At 41.0% G+C, this 12785-nt stretch overlaps 1 protein-coding gene across 1 annotated transcript; it reads left to right on the top strand.

Moving 5' to 3' along the window:
* The first annotated feature begins 8 nt into the window (after positions 1 to 8).
* On the top strand, positions 9 to 12770 carry MRS2 (magnesium transporter MRS2). The gene is made up of 10 exons (XM_026841361.1): positions 9 to 279; positions 1749 to 1785; positions 2397 to 2509; positions 2965 to 3138; positions 3811 to 3941; positions 4640 to 4756; positions 7544 to 7696; positions 8808 to 8925; positions 9765 to 9878; positions 10967 to 12770. The coding sequence occupies exons 2-10, from the start codon at positions 1749 to 1751 to the stop codon at positions 11075 to 11077; spliced, it is 1068 nt and encodes a 355-aa protein (XP_026697162.1). The 5' UTR covers positions 9 to 279; the 3' UTR covers positions 11078 to 12770.
* Positions 12771 to 12785: the final 15 nt, after the last annotated feature.

Raw genomic sequence — 12785 nt, 5'->3', positions numbered from 1 at the left:
CAGAGCGGCGGTAGCTGCGCTCGGTGCGGTACCGGCCTCCTGCCCGCGCTCTGCTGGGGGGTGGCGGGTCCGTGGCGGCCCCCTGACGGCCGGTGCGCCCTACTTCGTGTGTCTGCGCAGGGCGTTGGTGGCCCCCGGCAGGGCACCGCGCCGGGAAAGGCAGAGTGGGCGTGCTGGGGGTAGAAATGCGCTGTCTTTCCTTCAGGTCAGTTCTACCAGCATGCCACGACGGAGGCGTCCCAAGCCACCTTAGCCAGCGTCTCTCCTGTTTTTGCAGTGGTAAGTACGTGCAGGCGTTCCCACCAGCCAGCGCGGGCTGTGTAAGGTGATGCTGCTCCTTGTTTGTTTTTTCTTAAAACATCATAAGAGCAGACAGATTTGTCTCTCAGAGAACATCCTGCGTTCCACATGGTCGGTTTAAGGTATCCTGACTTGAGGACCAGTGACGGTATACCGCGTCCATCAAGATGTTTTTCTAAGATCCGGCATCTGCTGGAAGTTCTTTTTAAGCGTGAAGGCGGGTCAACTCGTAGAAGTGCTGCAGTCAGCAAGTTTCTTGCTAAGCTTGCCAAGGCTTGCTAATGACGTCTAGAAATACTGTTTCTGTGTCCTGGTAGCTGCAGTTCTATGCAAACATAGAATCTGGGGAAAAAGAAGCTCTCTATTTTTTTAAAAAATGAGTCTGAAAGCCATTTGCAGACTGCTTGATTGACGTTATTAGAGCATATGAGGGAAGGTGAGGCCCCCTCGTTGGGAACCAAAGCAGTCATTCTGCAACAAGGTGCGCGCAGCTAAGACCTTGGAGCTCTACTGGAATGTATGTTTAGGTATGTTTAATTCACAGACAGTTTTTGAAACCAGTAATATGGAATAAAGCTACGTGGTTTATAAGCAAAACAGCAGACTTTCTGATTAAGGCAGACATTGCAGTTTTTCCAATAAAATAATTTTACTAGGAAATACAAGTGTTAAATGAATAATCTGAATGACAGGTGCTAAGACAAGAAGGATTTAGATGCAGGTTACTGGCTGAATAGCATGTCAGTGCGATACTTGACAGAGACACAAGGCTTAACTACCCAATTTGTGGTACTCTCTTTAAATTTTATTTGTAAATTTTTCAGATTGCTCCAGAGGAAATAGTAAAATTTGTAATCCAAAGTGTAAGATGCCCTGCTGATCTCTTCTCCCTGGGAACCAGTGATAGGATGTGTGGGAATGGCTCAGAGCTGCACCAGGGGAGGTTTAGACTGGTCATTGGGAAGCATTTCTTTACTGAGAGGGTGCTTAAACCCTGCAACAAGCTTCCTAGAGAGGTGCTCGATGCCCCGTGCCAGTCAGCATTGAAGAGGCATTTGGACAACACCCTTAATACCATGCTTTTAACTTTTAGTCAGCCTTGAAGTGATCAGGCAGTTGGAATTGATGATCATGGTAGGTCCCTTCCAACTGAAATAGTCTGGTCTGTTCTTTTATATTCTGTCTGATCCTCTATAAATCAGCTCCTTCCCAAGGTTTATGTGGGAACATGGTTTTGATTTGGTGTGTATACAAACACAGTGAAACATGGCAATTTGGTGCAGTGTTTTTCTTAACTGGGATGAACTGTGAAGAGAGGGCATAAAAAATTGCTTTCTCTTCATAGTGTGTTTTCCATTTGACCTCTAGGCAAGTGCAAACAATTATAGAAATTGATTTATTGTTTTATAATAACTCTGAAAAAAATTTTTGTTTTTTCACTCCTTTAGATGAAGTTTGACAAGGAGGGAAATAAAACCTATTTTGGTGAGTTTTCATTGTAGTTTCATTTGTTTGGGTTTTGTCTTTCATTCCTTGTCCAGTACAGAAAAGACCAACTGGGAATCTACATGGGGTAAAAAAATATATTTGGGATACTTCACTGTGTTTATTTGGGATGTTGCAACGTTTCCTATGTTTTGTTGCCTTCTGTTGATCTTCATAGCATCTTTATTGTTAAAATTACATAATATTTTTAAAGTAGTGTTTGAAAATCATATATTCCATCTCTCACGTGAAGGTCATTTTTACTTTGTCTTTCCCTTTTTTGACCAGCATGCTACTTTTCCTGCCTTGTATTTCCTTTCCTGTAGGATTACATATGCTTTCTCAAATGAGTCACTTTGTTTCTGACATGAAATTAATTGTCATGGCCAACTTTTTCACTTATATCTAGAATTTTTCCCTTTCAACTCAAGATCAAGTTCCTCAATGTCAAGTTAAAAAAAAATTACATTGAGGAATCAATTGAAGGCAAACTGATTTAAAGATAGAACAGCTTTTTTGTTGTTGTTCTGCAGGACTTGTACTAAAACGTAATTTCAGAACATACATGCTTGTACCCTAAATGTCTTCATCTAAAAATATTTTTGTGATAGAAAAGAAGAAAACCGAATTGTACCAGGAATTGGGTCTTCAAGCTCGAGATCTCAGATTTCAACACCTAATGAGCATTGCAACTAGGAACAACAGGATCATTGTGAGAATGGAGGTAATGGTTTCTCTATAGCTGAGTGTGAACTTGAACCATGTCTTATCCTTGCACTTTCATTTTCCTTCATTGGTTCCTTTACTACCAGCTTTCTGTGACGTGCAGTCCAGCAGTAAATGTGTCTTTGGAGCTCTGCCTAGCAACCAGAGGCACGGGTTTACCAACAATAGATATTAATGACCACTTTTCTAGTTGAGCACAGGAGAAACATTATTAACATTGTCACAGAAATAAAAGCTCACAAGGAACCTCTTAGTCCTAGCACTTCTAGCACAGTGCTGTGTCTTAACCACAGGGAATCCACTAGTTTGTGGTTAGTGTGAGGTTGTTATTTTCCTGCCTGAAAAGACATTTGAAGAGTGGCTTTTTAAAAGTGTAAATTACCAAATGCACTAGAGTTATGAGAAATCTTCAGAGAGTTTTTTTCAGACTCCTACATGTACTGTCTGTTTCAGTTCTTGAAGGCCGTCATAACCCCTGAGTTTCTTCTGATACTAGATTATCGTAACTTAAATCTGGAACACTGGCTCTTCAATGAACTAGCATCTCAGCTGGCTGGGGAAGGTCAGCTAGTCACATATTCCCTGCCCTTTGAATTCCGAGCCATAGAAGCAATCCTGCAGTACCGGGTGAGCCATCTCATTTTTATTTCAATTGTTTTGGAAGTTGTTGCTTCATAGAAAGGACAATATGGTTTTATTCGTGTGTTAATACTTATACATACGCATTTGTATATGTATTCTGCACTCCCTGTAAGAGCTCTCTTTTGGTTTTGCCTTTTGTTGCTTTAGTTTTCATGGTTTCATGTGTACATGTGTTTCCATTCCCTTCCCAAGAAAGTGCTAATTGGATGCAATGGCTTCACCATCATTTGGACAATTAAAAACCAAGTCAGAGTACCTTTCTAGGGACATGCTGTAGCTGGAATGGAAGTCACACAAAAGTGCTGAGGTTTTTGGTCTCTTGGGCAGGAGTCAGATAATGATTACTAGCTATTCTTAAAAATCTGTGCTTGCTAATGCTAATAACAACATTTCTAGACAAATAGTGTTTTAGCTTTATCAGCTTTATTGGTGTGGTTGTCACTGGGTTTCAGTTCAGTGCAAGTCACTTTTATAAAATGCTGTATTTCGCACTGGCTTTATCTTGTAAGTGCTATCCCTGTAGCAAGTATTTCCTGGTCGCTGGAAAGCAGATTGTGTAAACTGCCTATTACTGTGAATTCTGTGTTCAGAGACAGGAGCCCAAGTCATTCTAAAGGGATTGCTTTAATTCTTATGAAGGATCATGTTGTTATCTAGATCAGCAAACTGCAGGGGAGACTTAACACTTTGCAGCCTCAGATCCTTGAGACACTGGAAGCTCTAGTGGACCCCAAGCTTTTGTCTGTGGATAGGAGTAAACTACACATTCTCCTGCAAAATGGCAAGAGGTAAATAAAGAGTAAGCCGTGAAGAGACTAGAAGATGACCGTAGAACATTATGTGCAATTAAATGTTAGAAAAATGGTATCTAATACTAATTTCCTAGATTACTGTAATGCTGGGTTGTGCATCTTATTTGTAAATGTAAAATCGGTATATGAAATAACTAGTGATACGGGAAAAAACAGAAAAAAGGAAACCTGTTCTGAGTTTTCAGAAATACAGTTGAGCTTCTTAAATAGCATCTGCCAGAAGAAAATAATGCCTAAGAGAACAAAATAACATCATGGAAGTGTTCCCTGTAATGTAAAACAAGATTAGCCTTCGGATCTGTGCTTTAAGGTTACAAGTACTAATAACCCTGGTACCTTCATGAATTAGCCTCTAATATGACGTTGCAAATAGGCACTCACTATGCGCTCACAGAGTGATTTTTTTTTTTTTTTCTGACATACAAATATATCCAGAAAACATCTGAATCCCTTTCAGTGTGTGTCTGTAGTTTGCTGGTCCCCAGACAGATCACTGCCACTACTAAGTGTGTGGCCTGTGGAGAATTTTTTGAAGGAGCTCTTAGAACCCTGTGACAAGTCTTTCCTGGCCACTCCATCTGGCGAGGGTGCTGGCTGGCAAACTCATTTAGAGATTACCTTTGTGCACTGGTGCCAGTAGGGATTATTTGACCTTTTGCCTGTTCTTTCTTCAGCTTGTCAGAACTGGAAACAGATCTTAAAGTTTTCAAAGAAACAATTCTGGAGATTTTAGATGAAGAAGAATTAATAGAAGAGCTCTGTCTATCTAAATGGACGGATCCACAAGTATTGTATGTATATTTTGAAACCACATACTTTTTTAACAGTGTGTTTTGTTTAGGGAAAGCTTGAACACTAAATTGGGTGTTCCCTGCCAAAAAGCAGAAAGCAAAAGACTTTCTGATTTTTTTTAAAGCCCTAATGCTTGCCTCTTCAGAAATCATTGTATTTGCCATTATGGAGAAGGATGCCCATTAGCACTAGTCATATTACACAGTTTCAGATATTTCTGGGTGTAACAGGTCATCTCATTTAGTATGTAATGGAATGGGAGCTAGATGGCAGGAGGAGAAAAAGCAAATGTTAGTTTTCAATACAAATTAACACTTTATTGGAGAATTCTCTTCAGTTTCACCAAAAAAAACTGAAGAGGCGAGTTTTAAAGCTTGTCTTGGATAGATCAGACACCACACTTCCTTTGTTAGGAGTGTTCTGAACACCTTGCTTCTAGTTTTTTGCTTGTCAGCAGAACATGAAGGAGAGACACCCTGGAGCAATCAAGTGCACTGGAGAGCAGCATTTCAGGAAAAATCGAAATGCAGAAATAGTCCTATTGCACTCTCAGATTCTGGTGAAAAATGGTACGCAGGAGCAGCATCACTGGTTGCTGTAGCAAAAAAAAAAAAAAAAAAAAAAAAAAAAAAAAAAAAAAAGCAGAAAGATAATATGTATCAGATTCTGATATGTTTTGGGCTGAATTGCATTTAAATCTTGTTCATACAGAGATGTTTTATGTTTAAACAGATAATAAACTACTTTTCAGGGTCCTTTGTGAAGTTGCTGAGTAATACTTTTGTGTAACCACATTGTGTATGGATATTAATACTGTTCATGCACTAGCAGGGGTTTCAAATCAGGAGATAGTTTCTTGCCCTGCAGAGCTTAGCCTAATGCGTGGCAGAAACTCAGTATTCCAGAAGTGGGACCCAGTTTGCATTTCTTTTGCTTCCGGTGGAGCAGTATTGGCAGGGCTCTGAATTCCAGGCTGTTCCTGAGCCAGCAGCTGGTCTTCATCCTGGTTTTGCCTCCAGCTTTCCTTTGGAATTAATACATGCTGCTGGCAAATCTCTTCTTGCCTCATGGTAGACAATGTGTAGGGAACGTCTGGGAAAGATACCAAGGTCACCTTACACTCTCACGTTGGGAGAAACCTGAAGTCAGACACCACTGCACAAGGGGAGGAGAGGCTGTGGGAAGTTGTGTAAAGTGTGGGAGCTGTGCTACAGGGTGCCGTGAAGTGGCCCGTGCATGAGGCGCACCGGGAAGCACTAAGCCACAACAGCACGTTTGCAGGCAGGCTGGCAGTGTGAGCACAGCTCTTTTGACTCTGGGATTGATGCAAGTGATGTGTGGTATTTGGTGGCCTCAGAAGCCTGAGGAGGTGTGGAGGAGCCCAGTCAGGCAGAGAGGTGCCATCTGAGATCCTTTGGAGCAGGAATGCTGAGCTGAGCCCAGAAAAACAAGACAAGGCAGACAACATATTTTTGTGTGAAGGTGTGGCAGACTGTCAAAGACTCACGGGACAGATGGAGGCTAGTTAATGGAAACAAATCAGGTGGCGGTTATTTTCAGGTCTGTGTGCCTGTTGTTTCCCTTTGTATGTCCACAGAGGAGCTGATGTAAAGTACTCATCACATAAGACCTTGAGCTGAATCCGTAATACAGCAGATAGCGCTCCAAGGCTTTCAAGTCTGAAACTCACCTGCATGCAGTAAAAACCTCAAGGTCTGAAGAGCTTTCAAAATCAGCCTAGTTAACTCAAAGGTTTCTGCTCCATCAGAGAGAAACTAGGGGCTCTATTAAAGGTCCTCAGGGAGCTTACGTGGGTTGATTCTTAAGATGTATCACTTACTTTCTCAGTAAATCATTTCAGAGAGGTTCTTTTAACAGTCAGCAATACCAGAAGGAGATTCTTTAAAAAGTTTAGTCTCTCTAGAGAAATGAGGTTACACCACAAAAAAAAAACCCTCTTCCTGGCTTTGCTGCTAGTTTCCAAGCTCCTGTGGATCTCAGGTGCCTCAGCTTTCATCTACGCAGTGAACAGTTCAGTACACTGCCAGAAACATACATACCTGTTGCAGAGAAGGCTGCTGTGCCAGCAGTCGGACACTGAAGTAAGATGAAAATCTCTCAGACTTTGCTTTGGAGAGCGGTGTCTTCCATTTGATGCTTGCTCTTTGGCTGCTTCATGTGTCCAGAAAATTTTGCAGTGATGACTGTGTATAGCTGAAACACCTTACAACTATATTATTCTAATATACACCTAAAACATCTCTCTCACCGTGTAACTGTTTGTGTGTTGGACTTTTGGTCACGTTTTATTCTTGGGATTTTTTGACTGCACTTTTACCAGCTTCCACCACTTGAGGGCACCAAGAAATGAAGCATCTCCTTTCAAAATTGTCAGCATTTTATAATAACAATATAAACATTTACAGTAATACAAACTTTGTAGATAATATAAAATTTATTTAATTTTATAACTTTTAGTACCTGAAAAAGTAAGATTTGTGGTGTTGTGCATGCCTTGAGCACATCATATGCTAACTGCTCTACTCGAAATAACTGTCTGCCCATGCTGATCAGCTGATAGATGTAAAAATCTGCATTTGTTTTAAGCTGTTGGTATTGATGGAAGTTCCTCACTGAAAAAATTGGATTTTTGAGATCTAGTGTCTAACAGCACTCTTGTTGGCCGATCCCCACAATTCTTAATGTGCCTTGTCTTAACACATCAATAATAATACCCTTCTATACTACATGTAGCTAACCAGAAAACTATAAATTGTTGCTCACAGTGAGGAGAGTACATCTGGGATTGACCATGCAGAGGAAATGGAGTTGCTGCTGGAGAACTATTACAGACAAGCAGAAGATCTTGCAAATGAAGCTCGTGAACTCAGAGTACTGATTGACGACTCTGAAAGCATAATCTTTATCAACCTGGACAGGTTAGCTACCCTATCTGTTGGACTGCCAAAAGCTGAGCAGAATTCAATGTTATCTAGTCTTTCTCAAGTCTGTCTATAAGGAAAGGTGGGGAATTCCATCTTTGTGAGGGTTTGAATGGACTTGCAGTCACAGCACTAGAAGCTGCATCACACTTTTCTTAGCAGTGAACTGGATAAAGCAAAGCAACAAGACACCCTAATTAGTATGTGTAAAAACCTGTCTAGCCAGGCATCAGTTTTCCCTAGCAGGAGAAACCAAGCTTCTCCTAAATCCTTCTGGGGATCTGTTCACCAAAGGAAATGTCTGCAAATTTAGGGGCAAAATAAAATTCTAATCAGGAAAGTTTACTCAGTTCAGCAAAACTGAATTATTTAAGAGTCTGGCTAGGCTACTCAGGTGTTCAGTTGCATTATCACTCTATGGAGTGATACAAGAGTGAATAACTTTAGAGCAAGTTTTTTCTCTCTCTTTGCTACAGTTTTCACTAGTAGCCAGCTTTCTTACTGAAAAATAATTGTAGCTTGCATTTGCAAGCACATGCCACTGTCTTTGAGGTCAGTGTTTAATATTCTTTCTCCTCTTTACTGGGGAGTTATCTGTAGAAGCAATTGGTGGATGCTGCATCAGGAAACCACAGAAATCCTTTTGGGGGAGACTTGAATATGGAATTCTCCAAAACAGGCTCAAGTTCATAGTCTGCAGTATTTATCAACTCTACTTCTTTGTAAGTATTCATTTGCAAGGTAACAGTAAATTTTTGTTTCTTGTGAATATGGACATTTAAATTCCAGTCAGTGGTAAGAGAACTCAAATTTTCCTGAAAATTTACTGTTACTCTGTGTATATACACCTCTAAGAAGTAAGCAATACTGGAAAGTCTGCTGATGATTAAGCAGAACCTGCTTCCTTAGAGGTATCCTGATGCAGCAATTTCAAAACGATAGCCACTTTATACTGTTGTTTCATGAGCTTTGTCACTGGGTTGCGTAATTCCAGCATGACTTCCTCTCTTCCACTATTTGGTTTTAGTGCATGCTGTATGGAATTTGAAAATTTAGGCAGCAAATCCATTTTTTGGGTTCCCCTTACAGATATTTCTCCCTCCTTTAGCCACCGTAACGTGATGATGAGACTGAACTTGCAGCTGACTATGGGGACTTTCTCTCTGTCTCTCTTTGGACTCATAGGAGTTGCATTTGGTATGAACCTGGAGTCATCTCTTGAAGAGGTAACGAATAAGTGCTGCTTTTATCAGTGACATAAAACATGGGCCCTACTCTTACAGTGCATTTTATATTCAGTACAACTTCACTCTTTCCATAGGTAAAGCTCCAGATTTATATTAGTGTGTAAACATAGTCCAGTGATTCCCATGTTCATGCAGTCACTTTTTTGTAAGCAAATTACTGTCTGGCTAACTGCACAGTGTTGCAGCCTTTTTTTTTTCTGTGTAATGTCCATGTAAAATAAACCGGAAGACAGATTTATGGTTGTATAAGGACTGACTATAAGGCAGTGTTAAGGTTTCTTTAATGATCATCTATTCTTCTGAAAAGACCAGCTTTGTCTTCCAGATACAAGGGTACCTGGTAAGCAGTCAGGGTGTTTCCAGCACACCAGAGGAAGTACTCTACTGTCAATTACATGTTTATACCTAGACTGGGCAGGTACAGACTGGGGCATACAAATTTACATGCTCTCTTTAAAACAAACACACACAAAAATGAAACAAAGCAAAGACTTCTTCCTTTCCAAACTCATTAAATAGAAGGGTTGAATTTCCAGACTTCCTGATGAAGGAAGGAAAACTCTGTGGGACAGTAACAGAATACACTAGGGTGATTCCTAAATAAAATGCTTTGCTATGAAACAGCCCTTTTCCCCAGGTAGGGCTTGGCTGTTGATGGTAGAGGGTTTACCACTTCCATAAAGGAAAACACTAGTGGGGAGTAAGATATTATCTTTGGATAATCCTTCTCCTGACGAGAGAGTTGCGTGGCTAATGGAATGTTCTGTTAGGATACTAACTAATGTTAGGATACTAATGGAACTGTTCTGTTCTGATAGGACCCCAGAATATTTTGGCTGGTGACGGGGATTATGTTTCTGGGAAGTGGACTGATATGGCGACGTTTACTTTCCTTCCTTGGGCGGCATCTAGAACCTCCACTACCTCCTCACGTACGTATGGCTGATGAGGGAGGGTTTCTGCTCCAGGCTCTGCCATGTACAGTATTTCTAAAGCAGGAAATGAGCCATTGTAGACAGGTGGGCCACAGAGCATGGGGGAATTCAGCTCAGTGTCTGTTCCTTAACAAAAGAGAAGGTTTTCCTGAGCTGGACTGAATGACGTGGGAAGCTCCAGCACTGGTACACTTGAGCAGTAAGATACTGCTTATTTTTTGCGAAAAGTGAAGCTGTGGGCTGTTCCTTGAGACATGCTCTATTTACTTTCACCTGACAGCAGAAGGGGAGCTGAGGCTAATGGTAGAAGCAGCCCTAATTTGCCTTCTCAGCTGCTGCAGCAGTCTGTTCATAGTGAAGGACATGACAGCTGCTGCCCTCCTCCTCCCACCCACATACTAACTCTAGATCTGTAGTCCCTGTCTTGTAAAAGAGAAGGTAAAGATAAAAGGACGATGATTATCTGTAACATCTCTCTGGAGAATGCTGGCACAGTTGTGATGTCCCGACTCCCAATCCCAAATTTGTAATAGCTCCTCATGTGCACAGTGGCTGGCGCTGCCGTTGATGCCGATGGCATCGCAGAGCCCTGTTGTACCAAGCCGTAGGAGGATTTCCAAGGAGACTGTCTTCAGATTAGCATGATTCTGTAAGGGTCATTTTCCCTGTTGCCCACCTGCCAAAGCTTGGGGTACTGTATTGTCTACTTTTATTCTGTGCTCTAATATTTATAATGGGGCGTATCAGTGGATTCAAAAGTTAAGTTGTTACAAGTGAGGAAAAAAGGGGAAACCCAGATAAAACTCCCCTTCTCTCCTCTCCCATGCCATTAAGAGGCAGATGGAAGTAGTTCATTGTGGATTGTTGACTGTGGCTATAACTAACTAGATTATCCTCAAGTGTTGCTCAAAACCAACTCCAGCAGGTACTGACTCTGGTTGGAGAAATTTACTGAAAGGGATTAAGGAGGCAAAAGCCAGAGAGAGTGTTGTAAAAATAAGAGGAGAAAAATCAGGATTCAGGCCTCTCTGAAGCATATAGAGCAGCTTCTCATGTAATCACAGGTTATTTTGTATTTTACCTAGGTTCCTGCAGTTTTGAAAAAATCCCAACCAGCAGCTGGAAGAGTGGAGATAAAGAACAACCTTAAAGCAGAAACATTTGGGCTGAGCAGAAGCACATTAACAAATCAATAGGAACAGCAGGAATGAAGAGACTTCTATTGTTACAGGGTGGACTTTGGACACTTACCTTGCATTTTTCCTTCCTTACTGAAAACTGCAAGAATTTCTACAGTTGCTAATTTAATATATATTTTGTGCCAAAAATCTGTGATGAGATTTTAATTCTTATACACAAAAAGAGAGAAACACAAGGGAAAACCGCTTTCCACAGTAGTCTCACCTCCAACCCACATATGTTCCTTTAGTTTTCTGTATCGTGTACACATACTTAGGTTTTGGGCACTCATTGCAAGTGTTTCTGTCAAATACTTCACATAATGGCTTTTCTTAAAGAGAACAGTATTTTCACCTTAAAGGATAACAGCAGTCAGCATTAATCAGTAATTTTGGTTCTGAGCTGCAGATTTAGGAATCTGACTTCAAACGCCAAAGAAAAATCCACCTCAAAAGTGGCCCTTCAAATGGATATTTTAAGGCCCTATTTAATTGCAGAGAGAAGATTTTCCAAAGCAAAAAGCACACCTGCATCTCCTGCGAAGCACCACCTCTAAATTGACAGTAACCAGAAACGATACTTTCCCTTATTCTAAGTGATCAGTAACAGGCTCTGAAATTATCTTGGTAATCCTTACAATTTTAGGCCCAAAACGTATGCAGTTTCAGTAACAGAAGCGGGTCTATTGATAACGCACGCTTGTGGTTGCCATCCGCCACCATTTCAACATGCAGTGATACAACTCCTCATGTTGTCATAAGGACTGATTCCAGTGCTGGTAAAAATCAAGAGCCCAGTTGTTGGTTTCTCATAAGTTGGGCTCTGCTTTCTCTCTTTTCTTTCCAAGAATACAAGACAAAGCATGGACTAGCCTGCGCCACAGTAAGTAGCCAGGTTAGTGAAGGGTGTGGAAACCTGGTGTCCTGTGATGGACTGAAGGAAGGAATAAAATTCTGATGCCCACTGTGTTTTTTTCTAAGGACTTGTCTCTGAATTCTGAGCACATGGTTCTCCCCTGGTTTCTCTCAGTCAGTAGAGGGAGCATGAAATCCTTCTAAATCAGGTCACTAACTGTCTATTTGTTGTTTGGGGTTTTTAACCTTTTTGTAACATACAGTGAGTAGCTTCTTTAGCTGCCACCAGGTAAATCACTGTATTGTCAGGGGTTGAAAAGACTAGCTGTGAACATTTTTACTCAGGACTAATGAGTCAAAAATGGAAGTAAAGAGGTACATAGATTTAAAATTATGCAGGCCTGTGATACCAGTTTGGTTAAAATTGGTTGTACATAATTGTTTTCAAACAGTTCTTGCTCTGTATATGACTGACTACAGATATAAAAGGCATGAGAAGGTGAAAAAATTAATGGGGCTTGTAATGTTGCTGAGGTTTTTAGCTGAATTTTTTTTTGCAACCTTTCTGTTTAACAGGTAGACGTGTAAAAAACCTCTATACTGAGCAGTCCAGCAGAAAAAGCAATGGCTCGCATACCTTGGCCAGTAAAACCCAGGAAAACCCCGTGCATGAAGGGATAGCGATGATGATGTTTTCAGTAAAGTGAGTTGCATTAGGCCAGGACTCAAATGTGTTGGTGCAGCTGTTTGGAAGCTTTCACGTAAGCTTTGCAAGCTCAGTCTTTTGTGCAGAGAGGCTTATGTACATTTTCCTGTACATAACTGACTTAAAGCACAATAAAAGCACTGAAAGACACATCTTTTACCAGAC

The sequence above is a fragment of the Athene cunicularia genome (genome assembly GCF_003259725.1).
Source record: "Athene cunicularia isolate RWA chromosome 2 unlocalized genomic scaffold, athCun1 chr2_part1, whole genome shotgun sequence".
Lineage (NCBI taxonomy): Eukaryota > Metazoa > Chordata > Aves > Strigiformes > Strigidae > Athene > Athene cunicularia.
This window is presented reverse-complemented; position numbering and strand designations above follow the sequence as displayed.